The 21,386-nt window shown below is 44.1% G+C and overlaps 1 protein-coding gene across 2 annotated transcripts; it reads right to left on the bottom strand.

Moving 5' to 3' along the window:
• Positions 1 to 61: 61 nt before the first annotated feature.
• Positions 62 to 20,279, bottom strand: hip1rb (huntingtin interacting protein 1 related b). Of its 2 annotated transcripts, none has more exons than XR_014554325.1 (32): positions 19,955 to 20,279; positions 11,986 to 12,049; positions 11,495 to 11,637; positions 11,033 to 11,089; positions 10,618 to 10,698; positions 10,323 to 10,399; positions 9,278 to 9,339; positions 8,450 to 8,590; positions 8,224 to 8,281; positions 7,639 to 7,714; positions 7,344 to 7,511; positions 7,131 to 7,186; positions 6,978 to 7,050; positions 6,211 to 6,394; positions 6,013 to 6,101; positions 5,729 to 5,845; positions 5,523 to 5,624; positions 5,115 to 5,309; positions 4,667 to 4,814; positions 4,426 to 4,512; positions 4,182 to 4,289; positions 3,855 to 3,991; positions 3,616 to 3,726; positions 3,462 to 3,520; positions 3,335 to 3,365; positions 3,159 to 3,221; positions 2,926 to 3,026; positions 2,674 to 2,779; positions 2,409 to 2,532; positions 2,233 to 2,294; positions 1,838 to 2,152; positions 62 to 1,688 (listed from the first exon to the last, which is right to left on the bottom strand). XR_014554325.1 is itself a non-coding variant. In XM_083674131.1 (32 exons), exons 1-32 carry the CDS (start codon positions 20,045 to 20,047, stop codon positions 1,680 to 1,682), a joined length of 3,213 nt encoding a protein of 1,070 aa, XP_083530257.1. In that variant the 5' UTR covers positions 20,048 to 20,279; the 3' UTR covers positions 62 to 1,679. The 2 variants fall into 2 exon arrangements, 1 of the variants encoding a protein (XP_083530257.1); XM_083674131.1 differs by having other exon boundaries at positions 1,922 to 2,152.
• Positions 20,280 to 21,386: the final 1,107 nt, after the last annotated feature.

Below are 21,386 nucleotides of genomic sequence, written 5' to 3'. Positions count from 1 at the left end.
CACGAGGCCAATAACTGAGTAATCATTTTCAGTAATAATTAAAAAGTCAAACTGCAGTGGCGGCTGTGCAACTACATTTTATTAAACTTAATAATTGCAGTTATGGTTTGTATGGCAAATAATGAGATTATTATTAGCTCATAAACATTTATTGTTTATTCATTTGACATGTACACTTATTACAAGGAGGAACCACAGTAATCATTACTAAAATATATTAATAGATTTGAGTGTATAAAGACATGTTTAATACAGAGGAAAGAACAGAACAGAACAAAACTAAGCATTAAGACCCTTTAAGAAAAACTTCCAGAAGCAGATGAAAAGTTCCACATATGGACAGCTGAACTGTGCTGTCAATTACATTTCAACCCTTCTATTCCTTTTGAGCCTTGGAAAACAGTAGCACAATATGTTTTCCTCTTTAAAAAGTCAAGATGAGAATGATTAATTGTCAAGTACAGTTATTCCCTTTGAGTGCCCACATTACTCTCTTCGCCAACCAACCTCTTGTGACCATATACAGCCATACAGTGCACAACATACAGTACCACCAAACCCAGTGCTCCTTCACCCAGAGAGAGACATTCAGTAGCTAGAGGACACCAAAGAGATGCAAAGAATTGTGAGTGATGTGTGGATTGCAAGCCCCTATTGACTACATTTCCTATTGCGTATAAATATCAAAAGCATGGTGGTTATATTTCCTTATAATTCTCTATAACATCTGTATACAATAGATGCAACTTAAATTATAACATCTGTTTTTTTGGGCCAGGGGTAATCTTTACCCAGAATTGTCTATCTATGAAATACAATAATCTTAAGAGTTGGGAGGTGTTTCCCTGAAAGTTCACATTAACTGAGGACCATGTAGTAATGCAAAATAGGGTGAGCACAGGTGGGCATTACATGATCACAGTCTCACCCATGTGTAGGTCAAGCCAGGGGGGTAGAGAGGTGTGTCAACCTGGGGCTAATGCAGTGACATTGAACAAGGACTTGATGTGTGAAAATATTTGCTTTTCTACAACAGTATATATATCTGTGCAAACTTTTCCATACCCTCTTCACACACCATCCAAAATAATATGAGGAACAAGATATACAGTGAGACAAGCCACATAGAGGCTCATAAAATGTGCACACAGAGGCTGTCCCAGACATGGCCTATAGTTCAATATTTGACAAGAGTCCAAGATTTGCTGTAATTTTATGATGTTACAGTACTGCAGTCCATACAATTAAAAGTATGTTCTTTTCATCCTTAATCTAAAAGCAGGAGGTTATAAGTAAAAACTCCATAGACACAAAATGGCATTGTGGCATTAAAAACAAAGATTTGCATGACTTCCTAAAAAGACAACGTTTCCCATTCTGTTCTTGATGCCACATGATGTCCACAAAATCAAAAGAAAACTGCCTTGGTGGCACATGGTGATTAATCTGAAAAGAGGGGTACAGAGCGTGTCTCTTTTAGAGGCAGAAAGCACCAACCAGGCGGAGACGAGGAGCATGAATTCCAGTTTGGCAAAAGAAAAGAAAGGAGGAGAGTGATGAGGGTGGGACAGGATTGTCTGGGCGCAGCTCAAAAGGACCCTGTGTTCAAAGGATGGCTGTCTGTCTCAGATCAACCCGACCTTCCACCATGGAGGGGTCTCCCTCTAGCCTGTAGGCGTCTACCTGAACTGCAGTGAGGAGAGAAGAGACACACATATTTGAACTCTACTCTGGATGGTACAGCATCAATAAGAGAACCTTGAGAGTTAAAAGGTTGGACATGAATAAACCAACCAACCAACCATTTGAAGATTAGCAAAGGATTTTTTCAACTTGCCATTTTGTTGCCAGGCCTTGAGCAATTATTCCCCTCAATAAGATTGTCTCTTTATGCCCCCCGCTGTCTCTCTATCTCCCCTACCATATTCTTCGGAGGTAAGTTGGGTTTCTGGGCCAAGGTAGGTTTCCTCATGACGGCAGGCTTGTTGGGTTTGGGTGAGGAGGGTGCTGCAGTGGCCGGCAAGGGGGCCAGGCCGTTACCCTCTGAGAGCTCGTCTGCTGGAACCCCGGCTATCGCATAATGCTTCTTCCTGAGCTCTCCTAGACGCAAGCGCTCGTTACCAAGCTCATTCTCCAACTCCAACACCTTCACCTGAGACACACATACAGAGGAGGATTACACACACATGCACGCTCAAACCCTCATACACACTCACAGCACCACACACTTACCTGTGACTCCATTTCCTCCTTTCGCAGTTTGATGAGGGACATACCAGAAAAGTCCATTGTATCTGCAGAGTAAAAGCAAGTTAAACACATCAAACAGTCAAGTCAAATGAGTCATAAAAGCCTTTATGTGACACAACCTCTACAGTCTATTGTCTAATAGCCCCAGTCACACTCACCCTTGTCCTCTAGGTGTTCCTGGCCTGTCTTGGTGGAAGACACCACGTTGGCTGCCATCTCATTCACTCGACGAGAAGCCTGTTGTAGAGCTGTCAGCCTCTTACTGTTGCTGCTTGCCTTTACCTGAGCACAGAGGGGGAGAGGGAGGGTAAGAAAGAAGAGAGGTATCGGGACAGAAATAATGAGAAAGGCCAACAGAATGAACAGACAGATTGGCATGGGGAGATGAGGGCCTGAGAGGTCATACAGTTGTGAGTTCCTCACCTTGGAGGCAGCAACCAGCTGTGCTGTACTGGCAGCAATCTCGTGGGAGCAGACGATCAGTTCTTCATACTTGCCTGTATGCAACACCACCTTATCAGCAGACTCACTATGGGAGAGACCAGAGACAGACAACACATCATGCCCCTAATCCTTAACATGGGCTTCCTGACAGCATTTCCCCTGTGACCACACCCAAGCCACACTAACAGGACAAGCTGAGACGGCATGGACGTCCCTTAATTAAGCACTTACACCATCTCTGTGGCTCCCCATCCTACAGCTTTGGAGGCAGAGATGAGTCCCTCGGTCCAACGAGAGTTCCTGGCGTAGAATTCCTTAATAGTGGCTGCACCCTAGAGAGAAAAGTCCAGTTGTGGACACTCCAAATAACACGCCAAAGATAAACCAGCATAACCCTAAGCCTCATCATAGGATGTACTGACAGAATTAAAAATTAAATTCTACTTTATGATGGAAAGACTTACCCTCTCGCCCTCAACGATCTCCTTCTGTAGGTCAGTGGACGCCAGCACCAGCAGGCGGATGGCCTGGACAGAGTGGGAACGGGTAGAGGAGGAGACGGGAGGGAATACAGAATTATTAGGATCCCCAAAAGGCCTTTTATCTAAGAGTCAATCAAGTGCATATGCAGCAATCTTACCTTCATCAAGTCTGTGCAGCTGTTGAGGATTCTAGGGAACAGGGAACAATTTTCATTGTGAGTCAAAGCAAGATGGAGGATGCACAAACTCTCTCAATTCAAATATCAAGTCATAGATAGTACTGACCTCTCATTGACCTCAAGTTTGTCCCCTGAGGTGTCCTTTCGTGCCTGATTCATCATTTCCTTTAGTCACAAACGAACAGTAATTGAGAAATGTAAATACAACCTGGAAAGCAATATTCATTATATGAGATACCCTGTGTGATTGTGATTCTCACATCAATCCTGCGCACTGCCTCCTCAATGGCTGCTGAGGTGGCTGCCATCTCCTTGTCCACCAGATCTCCCAACTCATCCTGACGCACATCCATGCCCTTAGGCCGCAGCTCCTACACATGGGAGAGGGAAGGAGTGAGGAGAGATGAGAAGATAGAGAGGAAAATAGAGAGCAGAGCAAGGATTCTTTAAAAAAATAAAAATAATAATAATAATAATAATTTTAAAAAAGGCCCCTTACCTGGCCCAGCATGAGGATCTTATGGACCACAAGGCGAACTGAGGCTGGGTCTGCCCTTTGGAGGGAGGCCTTGGACTTGAGGTCCTTCAAGAACTGCAAACTCTGAGAGGCGCAGCCCCTGCAATTCTCTGTCAGACCTGCAGGATGCAAGTGTAGAATACTTGCATCATCATGCTCTGATTTTACAGCAAATCCAAGAGGACTGTTTACACAATCTGGCGAAATTACCACCTAAGAAGGTGGTTTGCGTGCGTACGTGTGTGTATGTAAGAATCACTGTAGAGCTATAGATCCTGTTAACTGATGTGACTGTAGTGTTTTCCTTACGGTCAGCGTGGTCTGTGGGTGCCATGTGTGCTGTGGCGCTGCCGTTGATGATGGTGTCAGCAGCCAGGTGGGAGAACTGGGTCAGAGCCCTCAGCAACCCTCCAGCATCTGGAATCACAGGGGAGAGGATAAAGCACTGCCAAGCACCATCACTGACAAACTCTTATCGCGACACATACTCCTACTGTCATTCCTCTTTGACCACTCATCATATCACTGAGCACAAAAAAATCTATCAACTCACCTCCCATGTCCTTCAGGTAGTCTGAGTGACCCTGTTTCACTTTGTCAATGGAGCCCAAAGTGGCTTCTGCACGACTCACAAGGTAATCTGTGGTTGAGAGTAGAAAAAATATGTAATCAAATAATGAATTAACTATAGATGGTGAATATCATTTTAACTCCAAAGTGACATGCACAGGGCTAGCTAAGGGACACTAAGCCGTCTATCTGGCTGGGTTATAGAGCAGAGAGATGTGGTTAACCTGGGGAGCTGGTGCAGCGTATGTGCAGGGGGTCGTCCAGCTTGGCCACAGCATCCTGGATGATGCTCTCAGCCTCTGAGACAGTGCCCTGCAGCAGAGAGAACTGCTCCGCCAGCAGCTTCTGCTGCAACTGCTCCTCACGGCTCATCTACACACAGTGAACATTGACACAGTGAACATTGTGGTGAGATGTGAACTGACAAATGTTGAGAAAGACAGAAACTCAGTGTAAAATAAACGTTCATTTCTAAATGCCAAATGGTTCTATTCCTATTGATTCAAGTGAATCAATTATCTTACCATGTCCAGTCTGTGAGTTCAAGGGAGGCTAAGCCAGGTGTAGGCTTTTACTTTGCAACGATTACAATGCAATCAACAACAGAGACCTGAGAAAGCAGCTGACTGAAAAAAGAAGTACACAGCGGGGCACTTCGCCATCATGACTGACCTTCTCCTGCAGCTTGCCCTGCAGCTCTCCCAGCTCCCTGGTGCTCCTCTCCCTCTCCTGCTGCAGGGAGGACTGCTGCAGCTGCGCAGCCTGGCGCAGGGACGACAGCTCTGCCTCCTTCTCACTAACAGAGCGCATCAGACGCTCTTTCTCTGCCTGCAAGGAAGTCATGGAGCTGCTCAGCTGCTCCCCCACCTGGTGGAGGAGGGAAGGAAGGAAGGAAGGACCACTGTTAAAAGAATCACTGACTTCCTCACACACAGCACAGATTCCTTCCAGGCCAATAAAGACCGTATTTGCATGTCAGGAAAGCTGGGGTATTTTTTGCATTTGGTTTTGCATGAGGGTGTACTACCTGTGTCATTACATAGGCACCCACGTTTCCCAATAATTGCAACACACACACACCTTCTCATTACTTTGCAGAGTGTCTTTGACACGCGTCACTTCTGCCCTCTTTTCCTCTAGCTCCCTCCGAAGCTTCTCCATCTCAAACTTCTGCTCCTCAAGCTGCCATGAGAAGTAAGAATACCCCTCATTTTAATAAACGGTAAATATCAGCATTGAAATGTTAACATTAATTATAAGTATAATGTTATAACTCAGACACCAACCTTCATATCAGCGCCCTGTTTGATGCGATCCACCTCGAAGGCCAGCTGCTGTTTGGTCCTTTCCACCTCCTCCTGGGTCTGCTGGGTGGCTGACAGCATCTTCACTGTGTCTGCACTCTGACAACATAATATCACACACATATAAGTTACATAGTTATCACATTACACTACACTCAGGTGACAATTAATTAACATTTCTCTTTCATCAAAATACACACCAACATGCACAGTAATGCACGGAAAACAAACAAAAAAACAGAGCTGAGTCTGGTTTCTTTAGGTACCTTTCTGAGCAGTTCGGCATGGCTGGACACAAGCTCAGTGTGTTTCTCCTTCAGCTTGTTGTAACGTTGCTCTGTGGACTGGGCTTTTTCTGTATAAAGAGGGGTTCAGAAATGGGAGAAGAGAGATGCCAATGTGTGTGTTTGTTGAAGAATGTTCAAGTGGAGATCCATGAGCAGTGTTTGGGGGGGTTCTCTTACTCTCTGCCTCAGTGAAGGTGGCCTGGACGTTCTCGTGCTCAGCGTTGCGGCGGCGTGTTGCTTCTAGTTCCATGCGCAGCTGCTCATTCTCCACCAGGGCTCGCTGTTTCTGCGCCCGCTGCTCCTCCAGCTCGGCCTCCAGACTGTTGATCTGGGACTTGAGCTGAGTGATGTACCGCTGGGCCTGGAGAAGAGAGGAGGCGGTTAACTATCAACATAGCAAACCTCCCCAGGGGACATTTGACCAACAACCAAGAGTGGTAGTATTGAGAAACTAGATTTAGGCTGAGATAATATCACAATGGCTGTAATAAAATGTGTGGGTATATTGATTAGCTACTATTTGATACTAAACGTTCAAATGCTGAGTGGAGAAAAAGCACACGGGGAGAAAATATTCAACAGAAACTTTCACACTCTCAGACACACACGCACACTCACTCATCTCTGACCACAGGCCAGACGTCATTTCCCATTCTGAGACCATCTGCCACATTCCACATGTCAAGATCAGTCTTTGCATACACCCAACACGACCTAAATTCCACTCCACTTTACACATTCACAACGTGCAGCACTGTTGCAACTTGGTTACACAAAGTTAACACTTTTACACAAATAACTTATTCAACTATCAATGTTTGTATAAAAAGGAAAAAAGGCGAAAGATATATCTGGCAAGGTAGAACAAGTCATTTGGCTAGTCATGATGGATAGCATTGCAGAAACAACTGATAAATCTAAGTTGAACATCTCTTGCTCCATACCTCGCCTTTGACTCTCTCCAGTTCCGTCCTCAACAGCTCCAAGTCCCGCTTGTAGTTCTCAATCTGGATATCCCTATCGACCAGACAACAAACATCAGTCTCAGTATAGTCAATTCTCATAAATGCATACCAATGTTAAAAGTTAAGACTCACCTGTCGTCAAAGCCACCATTTGGAGGTCCGAATGTCTGATCAAATATGTCCAACTCCTAAAAGAGACAACAGTTAGACACATAAATGCTCATTCAATCCACAACCAAATTTAGAGAAACCTTGATGAATAGACAGGACATGAAGAATAGTCCATGACTGAGAGTGTGTGTGTGTGTGTGTGTGTGTGTGTGTGTGATCTCTGAGGAGCCATACCTGTGGTTGCACCGTCATGCTAGGCATGGTGACATCGCTGACCTCAATCAGTGGCTCTGGGTCATCATCATCATCATCCTGCTGCTCAGGCTCTTCCTCATCTGCGATGACCACCACCGGCTTCACATGCTTGGCCAGAGAGGCCGCGTGCAGGAAGTTAGGAGGGGACTGTATATAAAGACACACGGAAATAAGAGAGAGGATAGAAAGAGGATAATACAGTGAGAAGTAGGGAAATCAAAGACCAAGGTTTTGTCCAAACGCATCCCAGCTCCCCACCCCACTGTGCTCTTACATCAGGCAGCTTGGGGATCTGGATGAGTCTCTTGAAGTACTGCATGTCTCTGGCTTTGTTGAAAAACGTTTTGAGGCTGGAAGACGAGGCAAAATAATTCAACCACTGATCCAAATACAGCCATCATGATTAACGACAGCAACAAGACATTCTTCAACTGTGTTGTTTTTACACCAGTAGAAGACAGGGTTATATAGGACAGAATGTAACAGATCCAGAGGGAGAAGACAGTTGGCCAGTAAATTAAAGACCCCTGTGGAGACATGATGGAAAGAGCCTCAAGCAAAAGCACTATCACATAAAACTCTCTGCTCTCCTTCTGCTCTCACTGTGAAGGCGGACTGATGCAAATGTCACCTTCTTCCTCAACACTAATCACACCTGATTGTGAGGGTGATAGTGATGACACGATGACACACCCCAGAAGGGTGGAGGGTGGGTGGTAGGGATGATGAAATTTGCATTGGCTTGTAACAGTGATGCAGGGAGAGGGCGCTATATTGCAGCTTTCCTGTTGCACAGTCCCTGTCCCCCTCTACTCTGCTGCCCTCATTTACTAATAGCCTAATACTTTGTGTGACTTACCTGTGGAACTGGTCATGGAAACGATCACGGTGTCCTTGCAAGGTGTCTGCTGGGAGACCTAGGATATAGAACACGTAAGGGACAAAGTCATTAAATGACTAGGGAACAAGGCTTTGAAATAATACACATTTTCAAAATAAAGACATCAAAGTATCATTGATTGGTATCCTTTATTAGTCTTGTTATTTGAGGTCACAGATGTTATGTTATATGAGGTCCAACTTACAGGCATGCAGCTTGAAGAGAAGCTTGACGGTGAAGTGGTAGAGTTGACTGCAGTCCTGGATGACCTGGATGAGAGGGGCCAGACGACACTGACCTGACGCGAGTGTGGAGATGGCGATGGATGTGTTGAGCTGCCGGATCACTGGAGATTACATAATACATAACACACACAAATAGAGAGAATATAACACACATGCAAGTGTAAAACATCAACACAACACACATAAACAAACACTGGTGAATCCCTTCACTCGTTCAGTAATACAGCACTGAGGCAATGGCTGACAATCATGAATCACCCTCTCAGAGAGGATAGAAAACAGTTCTTGGCAGAGCTAGCACAAGGGTGGGTGCTATGTGTGAGGGCACCAGGCAGTTTCCTGAGCACAAGATGCCCAGTAAGTTAGTCAGACAGGCAGCCTTGTTTACAGTTCCAGGGTTTGTTTATAGTTGTTCAGGATTAGATGCTGTGCCAACTTCCTGCAGCGCAAGGAAGTACATACCATTACAGCCCAATCATAGGGTATCTACTTCATCTCTTCTTCTCTAATTGCAATAATTTCAAACTGGTCTACTGGGATTTGGTAAAACGACATTTGAGGGCCAAAGCATTCTGATCAAACAAAGGGGTTGATGTGTCTAACTTACACAGGGAAAATATCCGCTGATAAATTGTAGGTATTTATGGGGACTTAGTCACTCTCTTAACAGAAATGTGCGCTCACAAGAAGTCTTTCTTATATGGCCTTGGTTCTGGCACATAAACCCAATAGCTCAGGTTACCCATCCAGAGGTGGAGGAGGTAGGTGAGGTAGTGGGGTATTCTTACCTGTCTCAGCCAACCTCAGCTCTGTGTCCAAGTAATCAAACACTTCCACCGTGAGCTGGAACCTGCAGGAGTGAAGTCGATACCCCTGTTAGTCCCACAAGGTCTTTGCTCAAACATAATGCTAATGGGTTTCTCAGAATGAAAAGAGCAGCATGCCCGCTTCCACTGCTCTCCATCTTTATCTTAAAAGATCTGAATGGGATTAAAGGCCGATTCATTGACAACAATGCAACCAGGGCTATGCGTTGGTTCGTGAAGGCCGCGCAACTGTTGCAGAGGAGGTTGCACAGGGTGTGGCGCACCTCTCTCAACTTCTCAATGAACGACCGGCCACGTAGATGTTGTACACCATTGATTGCTTGGTTAGTGAATGGAGGCGGAGCTGAAGTAGTTCAGTAGTGGAAGATTCGGGAGTTTATGAGAATGGAAAGAAAGCTGGATAAAACAAAGAAAAGTGGAGCTGCGGCTTGGAATCAAACAACGCCCACCTTCTTCGTTATGCTCTCCTGGCTGGAAGTATTCATAAAGCACCGGGAGACCGAGACAAACCATCCTGAGGTAAATACAGGCAGCCTTTGTTTACTAGCTAGCTAGTTAGCTTTGTTTGTTAACTAGCCACTAGCCTACGGTCTGACTTCTGCTACCCTAGTTTGACTGCAGCTGTTCTCAACCATTAGTTATCGGTAATATAAAAGCCATCAGAAGTGTGTACAGAAGTGTAATGACACCACTGAGCACAGGCGGCGCGTAGGCTACGCAGAAGTATGAATTACAGAGTTCTTGCGACAGTGTTGCGCAGCGCGAACCGCGTACCAGTCGCACAGCTGACGCAGAAGCATGTAGAGGCCTTAAAGCTTCCTCTGGAACAGACAGTCTGCATCAAGGAATGACGTAACTTGTACACATGAGCTACTGCATGCCACTGAATTGTAGAATATTAGTTGAGCCTATAACATTCTGATACATCAACAACAGACTAACTGCAGGGTGTGTAGACAGTAGGGGAGTGAAGGAGATTTGTTGGGAGGGAGGACAGCACACTCACACATTATTGATGTCTGTTCCTGCAGTGCGCTCCAAGACCTCATCTGTGACCTCCAGGTTGGGACGGATTTCAGAATGCTGCATGAAAAACAAAAGGATGAAGGATAAATCATTTTCTGTCTGTATGACGCAAGAATGTGACATGACTAGATATATCCACTCTCATATCTAATCCCTTTTAGCCAAGGTGACATTATTTATTCGACTAGGTGGACAGCGATCCAGTGTGATAGGATGACCTGCTGTCTCCTGGTAACAAAAACTGCATTCCCCCACACTGCAGAGGGTGCTCTTACCTTCATGTGGAACTCCATCTTTGTGCAGAGGAGCTTAGCGTATAAAGCCACCAGCTGTCCATATCTGTCATGAAGGTTGCCCTGGAAACAAGAGAAGTAAGCAGGCTAGCATTAAGCTGTGCTTTATTTAAGCACAGCGAGGAAAAGAAAATCTCATCTCTCCAACACTTCATCTACCCCACTCTTATCTATTACAGTAGACCAAGATTATCACTTGCTGCATGGGAAGTATAGTTATAATGGCAAAAAGAGGATGTGCTGCATTTTTTGTAACAACTTACAAGACTGAAAAGTGTTCAATAAAGCATAGTATATTTCCAATTTCAAGCCATTGTAATTTGTTAATTCATTCACCAAGAATGTTTTCATCTCACTCAAGCACCCCTGAAAACACAGCCTGATCAGCCAGACTCACCCATAGTTGCCCTGTCTCAACAATGTTACTGTGATGCCTCATGCAGTCCTGTAGGCTCTGGGGGAAAAGGAGAGATCATGTCAATTCAATAAAAGCACCAAAACAGTAACCTAATAATGTTAAATTCTACAAATTCCAACCCATTAGGCTAATTCTGCTAATTAACTAATTAAGGGCACAGAGTTTAGAATAAAACCCAGCATACTCTGTACTCCTGTAGCTCAAGTCATGATTACATTAACTGCAAGTGAAACAACTCAAGCTCTATTCATGTACAGTACCTATTAGGTGAAGATTTAATATCCTATTTCCTTAAAATGTCCACCTTTAGCAGACATGTATTGCCCTTTATTTTCAATCAATGTTTACTATCCATAGTAAGTACTTGACTATGTGAAAATAAAGATCTTAAGATAAAATTGCAGGCTGAGTGAAAGGGAGAGAAGATTGTGCAGGGCTTACATTGTGGTGACCATCCCGCAGCACTTTGTGCAGCACATGGCAGAACTTCCAGCTGAGGATGGAGTTGCTGGCCAAGGGAATGCCCAAGGCGTAGGACCAGAAGGTGTAGGCCCCCTTCTCCCTGTGAGTCCCCAGTATGATCCCTGGAGGCACAGTCAAGGAAAAGCCAAGCGAGCAGCACAATCCAAAGCCGAAATAACGCTCTTCATTGCTTGCACATACTTTCACTAATGTCATCATGTGCAATGATGTCAAAGTAATAGAATCATAGCATGATTCTCCCCTGTATCTAAAATGCTGAAACACAAAACAGCAGAGATTATACTCAACAGTAAAACAGTGCAGAGGCATGTTCAGTAATGATCATTGTTGCCATAGATACCTTCAGAAATGTGGTGATGAAAGCAAGCATACATAACAGCATCGTTACACAATACTACATGAAAAAAGAACAAAGATTCCAGGGGTTAGTGGGCTGTCTTAAAGGATACGGCGTGCATGTTTCTCCTTTAGTGGTGTCTCACTGGAGTTGATGGCTTTACTGATGCTGCTGAGCTAGAGGAGAGGAGAGAGCAGAGGGGCAGGTTGAAGGCAGTCACGCTGGTTACTACTAAACTATCATCAGTGACAGAAAAGAAAATCCTCTTATTAGACTTTCGACAAGGAGTGCGATGTATTATATTCTAGATATTACAAATGTCAATAGTTTAAATCATACTTAAGAAAATGCAACACATTTAGAGTGTTAAAAACAGAACGTAAAAATGCACAACAATTATGGTTATTTGGTAGGTTAATACTTAGGCTCAACCCTCTGTCATTTGCGTTTTAGTTCTATTTGCCATTTTTACTTTAAAAGGGCAACACCTCCACTATATATTCCATGCTTGTGTACAGCAGACACAGTATGTCAGATGACCCCCAAGAGAGGAAGGGATTGGGTGTTCACTAGATCATGTGATCAGCAAGTCTCCACACCCACACTATCAGGTAAAGTGCTAGCAGTTGACAAGGCAAGCCTTGGGTTTTGGTTTCAACTGTGTCAGCAGCCCAGAGGGAGGAGGAGTCGTCTTACGCACAACACACTGATGAGCCAAGGCTAGTGTAGGTTGGGAGTCATATTGGAGATACTGAGAATAAAGAAAAATCACTAAATAACCATCCTATTTCTAAAGGACCTCATACTAAAGCTTAGTAACCACATAATCATCAGTTGTTTTTTCCTAGATAAGGCTACAGTGTATTATACTGAGCAAGCCACTAGACTTCGTATTATTTGCTGTGGGTGTGTCCATTTTTTCAGAGACATGACACATGCTTAAAGCATTACAAATGTGATTGTGGGTTATCCTTACACCACTAATGGCCACAGCAACCCATTAAAGGGATTACAGACACACTCAAAAATAAACACCAATGCCCTTCACTACGTAACTTTGGGAATGCACTGGGGTGAGTTGGACTACTACAAAAGAAACACATAAGATGCTTAATTGGTAGGTCAATGAATGAATACCAAGAAAAGCAAGCTTTGGTGCCTTGTCATAAAGCTACAACAAAACCACCACATAATAGGATCTTCAACCTGTTGGTCCTACTGACCACACCCAAGTTTTAATCAAGGGTTGGATATCTGAACTTGTGAGAGCTGAGGTCAGAGGGATTACCAGGTATCAGGATGGTGTCTCTGTCTCCATCATGCTGCTCATGACACTAGAGAAAAGAGACCAAATGTCCCAAGCACCACAGAACACAGTGCTTCAGTGTTAGCCCTCTGGCACCTGGACCGACAGGTAGAACAAGTCCCAGTGAATGGAGGGAGGAAGGTAGACAGGGAGCTAGATCTCACACATTTCCTTACTGTGTGTGTGTGTGTGTGCGTGAGAGAGAGAGAGAGAGAGAGACTGTAAGTGGGTGTGTGCGGTGAATGGGCTTGGCGAGTTACCCATAAAGACCTAGCTAACACAACACAAGAGGGAATGGAAACACTGTCTCCATAACATGATAACACATTATGGCCTCTAATTAAATATCTGTCTTTTCAGTCAATATTTACAGGGTAACTCCCCCATCTCTCCTCTCCCGTAATGCATCTCTAATCCCTGGTTTTGATAACAGGAAGGACACATACATAGAGCAGAAAGAAAACAGTACGGTAGACTGCTACAGCAAACAAGATTGTCTCCTATTATATCCACACCCTCCCAAGTTCTTACAGCCTCCCCGTCCACTTCATCTAGCCATGGACAACCAAACAGCAGAGGAGTGAAATCTACTTTGAGAATGATGCAGTGTAGACAAACAGAACTACATCCACAGACATGGCACCCTTCTGCTACTCACTGTTGAAAAGCCAGCACCTCAAGATAACCCAATGACGGGCCCTTTTAGTCCCACTGAAAACAGAATCTTATATTCCAGTTTTTTCAATGAATGAAGAGGACACTATGGCATGAAGTCCAAGTAATTCAGACTAATTCCAGTGCCATGAAAGCAGGAGAAGAGCAGGACACACCATTCCTCAAGACACAAGAGCGCTAAAGCTTTGATCATCAAGACTTCATTTGCAGGTTCCCTGTCCCCTCCATCTCTCTCTGTGGCCCAGTGTTTACAGATATATAGACCAGAATCTCTTGTTCACTCACAGCCAGCTGTTCTACTTAATTTCAGTCCATTACATAACTGAGTAATCCAGCTTGCACAATGCCATGCATGAGCTGGTATGGTTCATTTATGCAGATTCTCTGGTACCGTCCCAGCCTCCCTTGAGCCCCAATTCCCCCTTGATAACCCCAACTCCCCCTGCAGAGAAGACTGGTGGTGTGCACTCATGAATGTCTATGCTAATACAAATTCTACTCAACTGACACTTTCTTAGTCAATCAAATCCCACAAACACTTCCCTCATCCTCTTCCTTATACATACAGACACATACATCTACTCACTCCAGCAAAACATGCAGTCACATAAAGCACAGAGGGGCTACTGTGGGCCTAATTCTACTGCTCAGAGTGAGGGGGAGCAGGAATGGGGTGGCCTGCTTAATGAGGACCCCTCCTTGTGAGGCTACTGCTAGCCACTGGCCTATACGGGATAGAGAGCAAGGGGCTGGGTTGGAGGGATGCATGACAATGAGGGGTTTGTGGGGGCAGGAACAGAGGAACGCCGTCAGCTGGGGTAGAAGATTGGGTTGGATGGGGGCCATGCTCTGGCACACAGCGTCTGCCTGGCACAGAAACCTCGACAGATGGCCATTCAACAGCATGGCTGCAGGGAGGCCCTCATAATACATTCAGACTGCCTGTCACTCCGAGAGAGGAGAGCGAGAGAGAGGGAACTTAGGAAGTACAGGGAGAAAGAGAGAGAGAGAGGGGGGGGGGAGGGAGGAGACAGAAAGGGAGGGGAGGAGAACAAGTGATAGAAAGAGAGTGTGTGAGGTGTGCGGGTGTGAGGAAGCAAAAAGGAAAGGGGCAGATCTGGATGCTGCTAACCAGAGACTGCATCGTGCAATTAAGTGCGAGTAATGCAATTTACAGAACCGCTGGGAGCCTAGAACTGAAGCTTGGCAATGTCACACACAAAGAAAGGCCTCACTCTTACTGACACACTCATTTGATCATACATAGAAACAAGCACACCTATAATTGCAACAGCACTGCCATAATACGGCAGAGAGGTGAAAATTAAACTGGTGGTTAATAGGAGAAGCGTGTCTTAGCTGTGATCTAAGAGTGCCAGAAAGAGAGACACCGTTTAGCTGCCCAACACATGCCGACCCACATCAACCCTGGTCCCACAACACCAGTCTAAATCCCCCAACAGAAGGAGAGTGCTAGTGAGAGGGAATGAGGGAGAGAGGGAGGGATGAGGTCCCTGAGGTCCGCCGCAAGGTTCATCGCCAGCTACACACAGACACACACACTCTGCTGTATCCCCTGAGTCCCTGTTGCCTTCCTACTCACCTTGTCATCTTTGCTTTTCAACAGTGTGTCCATGTGCATGGACATCCCTGCCTAGAAGAAGGGGGCTAGCAGAGACTGTAGCAGCGACACCTCTATTCCACACTGGGCAGCCAGGAGTCATGCAGTGAGTGTAGTTATTGCGGTTCCTTATCAGCTTAATTCAACAGACTGCTGCTGCAGCTCTGGCTGTCAAGGTCATGGCTGACCTATTAACGCTGTTTAATGAGTGTAAACACACTGCTAAGGAGGCTGAACTTACAGTGTCTGGTTATGTTAGTATCACTAGTACTAATTCACTGTGAGTGTGGAGACACTGCTTATGTCTAAACAAGTGTAACAAGCCAGGCACAAATGTTGCGGCTAGAAACACAGGTATCAACCCAAGTTCTGTAGTTACATTTCGTATGTGAGAAGAATTGGTACAGAGGCAAGATCAGTGCGCAAATTGTTAATTGGTCCTTAATCTAACAATACCGTCTTTTGGAGAAAAACAGGGAACAGTTATACCAAGAACAAAAGAAAAGGAAGTGTGTCTGAATAAGCTTATGAAAACTCTCTGATTTAGGAAACAGCAAAGTTCCCTGTTTTTGTTCTTCCAATGATCATTGATCATTCTCAAGACCAAATTACTAGTTGTTTTCAGAGAACAACCTTTCATGGTCGTTACGTAATCCCCAGGAGATCTCCCCATTGTGCTCCATTTCTCCTTGCTTTCTTGTACCTCGTCTACCAGCACAACAATAGCCGGCTCAGTCTTCACAGTGTTTCAATACAGGCAGAAACCTGAACCCCAACTGGACTTGCCCTTCCTGCCTTTGATGAAAATACTCCTCACTCCTGCTGGCCGTCCCACTAAAGCTCCCATCCTACAAGAATATCTAGGTGAGAAACATGAAGGCCTGAACACAATGAGGACTTGCCATTACTTGAATGTATGGGTTACAAGCTTCCTACAGTGGAGGGACAACAAAGCAGGGTGCCCTGTTGAGACACTTCCCCCTCAGTCGCCAGGCTGTGACATTCTGAGAGGTGGTTTGGGATGGTTGGGATTCTCAATCCTGCCCACACCCTCTCTTGGGAGGCAAAGAGGCTCCCATGGTCATCCTGTTAAGGTACTGCGGCCATTCTCCATCTTCCCTAATATAATCTCAAAACTGGTCACATTGGCCCTACATGTCAGCACTAAATAAGTAGTTTGAGCTCTCACTCCCAAATGCATCACAAATCCAAAGCGTTGCCTCCCAAAATTAGTAATGCATTGTGACGTATAATGGATGACACCAGCTGCAAATAATATCCATCGTCACACCACCCAGGTTCCCAAGGCTCCCTCCTCTTCCTGTACATGCTTGGTCTCCATGGAGACCCTATGGATTAAATTTACACTGGCAACAAGGAGGCACTTAACTGCTTGGTAGGGACAGTTTTGTTCATTTGTGCGTCAGATCCAATCACACATGCAGATGTGTGTACACAGCAAGATTGGACTAAATTAACTAAATTATTAATTTGCAAGAGGGTTATATGGGAGACAACATGACAAAGCAGTTTTATAGTTAGGGAGAATAAGAGTATAGGCTATAATGATACTGTACAACCAAAACACATTAATGCTTTGCTGTTTCCACTCTCACAGAAAAGAGGCCTGCAAAGTGACTGTATGTTTACCCTTCACCACTCCCTCCGCCCTGCCCTCTCTAATGGGCACTGAGGCAACTGGGACTCTGGAATGGGGGAGAGCAGAGAGCACACACACACACCAGTGAAAACAACAAGCCCTGTGTCGGACATTTAACCTTGGTAGTGAGGTCAACAGAGAGAGAAAAGGGGAGGGGACAGGGGTGTAACAGTAGGCCTACAGATCCATTGCATCAGCAAAATTAAAGATCAACAAGATCTACGTGTAACACAGTATTACAGTTGTGCGCCTTTGACGATCTGGAGAGAAAAACACTGTCTTACCTTGTTCACTGTTTAAGTAGCAAACAATAACCAAAGGCTGTTCTGTAGGCCTGGAACGACTATTCCATAAGGGCAGACCAGTTAGGCTACTTGCATAATGTAATAGCTCAGCCTATTGCAGTGGACAACAACTCTGCAGCACCCTCTATGGAAAGACAGCATGGTGAAGTTGGACAGCCTGGCACCCTGACTGCCTAGATCTGAGTTGATATTGGCACTAGGACATTGCAGCACCTTACATAAGTCCTCTATCTGCATTATCATATAAAAGGTTTATTGTCACAAGCACAGAAGGAAGCAAACCATGAATGAACCTGCAAGACCGGGAAGATAGGCCTGATTGTGCAGCATCTCCCTCTTGACAGGAGAACAAGGGCCTAGTTCAGTCATGGCTAAACCTAAAGCCACTGTTTGGGTGCAATCTCATGTCTCTATCGCAGCACTGAACAGAGCATTTGCTGACAACATATGACAGTGCCTGATATGATCTGATGGCTTATCTTCCACAGATTTAAACATCTAGTCAACAATGCAGCCAAAGAGACCCACACAATCTCTCTCCCTCACCCTCTCTCTGTTGCCTCCCTCATATACAGTTCCAGGCCAAAGGAATTTATTTCCTGAAACATTCCTCTTCCTCATTGATTCACGTGTTATTATTGCATGTGGCATGACTTGCGTAACTATGATGGGGTCCTTATTGTCCCCCATGATGAAATCGGGGAGGGGACTGTGGATCCGTCTCCGTCCTTTTGTATGTCACATACGAGACAATTTTGACAAAACTTGGGTGAATGATGCGTCTTGCCATAGAGATCCGACATTCACAAAATTACACTGATTGGCCCAAGGGCTTGCTATTAAACAACTGAAATTACACTGATTGGCCATGGGGTTCAACTTGTTCACTGTACACTTGTTATATGAATTGATCCATCTCAATATTTGGAAAGTAAGCTTATAACAATGGCACAAATAGAAAGCATGAATAAGCAGGGTAACAGAATAATTGCCTTCCATACAGCTCCTGCTTGTAAAGATTGTGGATAAAGGTGACCATTTTCTTTGCATACCTTCCAGTGCACAGTGAAAATATAATATCTTAAATTCATTAAATACAATACTTTTTGAAATTTAGAATCTGCCTCACAATAGGGTTTTAGTAAGGGGGTAGCAGCCAAACAAGAAGGACTAGCTGAACATGATACAATACTGTGGGTCATGACTTCAATGAGAGGAAGAGTCTGTCTGCATTGTCCATTAGCTGTATTCAAGCAGAATGACACTCAAGCTAACCCTAGCATATCATCTTCTGAAACAATGCTGCTTCTGAAATGCTCAAGACAAGAAAATTAAGATTAAAGCCACAATCCATAATTTGGTATTGGATATAAATGTATGATATACCCATTGATTCTTCAAGTATATTACTTATTAAGCTCATGAGGCATCGATACAACTGTTTTACACCACACAACCGTACAAACAAACACTGTAGCTTTAAAATATGTTGATGTTACAGAATGTTTGTCCTTGCATCCTGAGTTCTGTTTATGAATTTAAGAGTGATAACATATCTCCAACCCCAGCTCTCATCTTTGTGGCGGGGCTGACGTTGTTTTTCGAATTACGGATTGCAACTTTAACCACTGATTAAAAGCTTGACCTCATCAAAGAAGCAAGTTAGACAAGCAAGCACATGACATCCAAAACATTTCAAGAAATTATTTGGAAAAAGTGATTATTCATTGACGAATACTGATGAGGTTCACATATCTATTGAGGGAGAAACCTTAATCAAAATAACTTCAGCCTATCGAAGTGAAAGGAATTAATTAGGCTACTGAGAGGTCATTCATTCTCTGGTTTCCAATCAATTATTTAACAAACGCCATCATTGGCACTATTTAGGGTTTTAATCGAACACAGGAATTTCAATTAGACTATTCATGAAATTATCAGTGCCCACGGCCTGCTGTTAGTTTACCCGTCACATTAACTGAAACTCAGGAAAATATATAGCCTAAAATATGTGTGGCGTGGTTCGATAAAGCGGGGTGCAACATCAAAATGGACAGCTCAGGTGATGGGCCAGGTGGGAATAGGCATCAAAACCTGAGCGTGGCTAAAACTAAACAACGCAACATTTTTCATTTCCAACGACGACACAATAAGTTTGTCTTAAAACAAACACTTGACAACACTTGTCATCAAGATGAATAAGGCCTATCAGTGATGAAATTCACCTGGAGTTTAGGCTATTGATTGTGTCTCACACTAGCGTATCAAAATGTGCTCTTTTGATGTGAATGAAATCTAAATAATTTCTGAATTAAAAAACAAAACCTGATGCCGAATACTGGCTACTGGCTAAGTTGACCCTCATTTCAACACCTGCAGAAATTCCCTTCGGCCTCCCATATAACCTATTTTAAATAGCGTAGTAGGCTACCATGGTCTGTGTAGACGCTGCAGCACAGACCAAATAAAGCGCAGCACCATAAATGCCACCATCACCTGGTAATTAATATTTACCTGCTGCTTGTCAAAATGTTCCCTCTCCGCACCTAAATTAGTTTCGGTCCGTTTGCTTTTCACCCTGGAAGGCACCTGTCGTATGGTATTCATCCTCCAATCCAGAAGCGTCGGTTTCGAGGGAAATCTTCGGTTAGGAAATCAGTAAAAGTAAGAATCTCCTTGTCGTTTTCGATAAAGGCAAGGCGCGAACAACCGGTTCCAGTCGTTCAACATCCGCGAGTGGCATTTGGAAACAGAGGACTCAATAGAGAGAACACATCACGACTGAAGGAGGAAAAGCGAATTGTGTCTAGGCTGTTGTTTGCAATACGTGGATCCTCGACCGTCTATATTGGAGGATACGACAGTAGTTCGCACATAGCAACGCGGGGGGAGCCCATGCGACAGGGAGGTTTCAACTACGTCATGCAATGTCATGCATGGATGGCAATGTTTTTTTCTCACCTGAAAATTAGATTGACATTAATAATAAGGCTAAAGTAGTAACAGTAGTAGATTTTTGTTCATATAACTATGACATTAAGGAAACATTAGATTTGAGGTAGAATAAAGGAAGGCCTGGGCCTACAATACTACTCACTGTCAGTTTTAAAGAAGAAGTTAATTCTGTTTTGCTTTAGGCCCTGATAACCACAGATACTTACAGACTAAACAGGAGAGGTTCTGGTAGGGTATATCATTTTGGAATTTGGGCCTAAAAATATATTAACTGTCCTAAGCAAGGCGGTATCAAAGCACCACCCAACCCACCTAACTCCCCTACATATGCAAGTTTACCTCTCCCATGTGAGTACACGGTGGCATATGTGGGTAGGCTACCTCTCACCCCATTGTTATGGAAACAGCCTCTGTCTGCTCTTTCCATTGTGTGATGAAATTTAACAGGACCCTCCAAACAGCAAGCCAGGGATGACCAGCAACTACACACAAAAGGCACCCAACAATGGTACTCTTAAACATTATTACATATAGTATGTGTGACACAAAATCTGAAAATGAGCATTTATTAGTTATGGTTGTTTAAAAGGTCATCAAAACCATGATTGATCAAGTTAACCATTAAAATAATGATTTAAAATAATGCAAAGACTCAGCACAAAATCCAGTAATCTAGAGCCCAGCCCCAGCCCATGTGTTCAGTGTTGATTGAATGCAAATCAAAATAACATGGAATGGAGAGTTAGTCTAAATTAAGTGATGGAACTTATTATAGAAATGGTCTTGTTGATTTCTTTTTATGATTTTTTTTACTTTTCAAGTCTCACCAAACTAGGTTTGGTGGTTTTTGTCTATGTAAATGAAATGGAGGCACTTGTGGAAATCATTGCCTGCTTTCAGGTCAACAGGATTAAATCAACGAATGGATGAATCAGGAAATTAAGCTGAAATTAAAATGGGGGTATAGGACTACATTTGGATGATGCACTTT

This window comes from Argentina silus (assembly GCF_951799395.1).
Source record: "Argentina silus genome assembly, chromosome: 7".
NCBI lineage: Eukaryota > Metazoa > Chordata > Actinopteri > Argentiniformes > Argentinidae > Argentina > Argentina silus.
The sequence above is the reverse complement of the archived record's forward strand: the minus strand, read 5'-3'. Positions and strand labels throughout refer to the sequence as shown.

What these genes read in the sequence shown, in the direction of transcription:
- hip1rb (XM_083674131.1), bottom strand. Translation starts at nt 20,047, where the DNA reads ATGAATACCATACGACAGGTGCCTTCCAGGGTGAAAAGCAAACGGACC. An exon ending in AAAGGAGAAACATGCACGCC is followed by an intron (nt 11,638 to 11,985) that starts GTATCCTTTAAG and finishes CTGTGCCTCCAG; the next exon opens with GGATCATACTGGGGACTCAC. An exon ending in TGCGGGATGGTCACCACAAT is followed by an intron (nt 11,090 to 11,494) that starts GTAAGCCCTGCA and finishes CTTTTCCCCCAG; the next exon opens with AGCCTACAGGACTGCATGAG.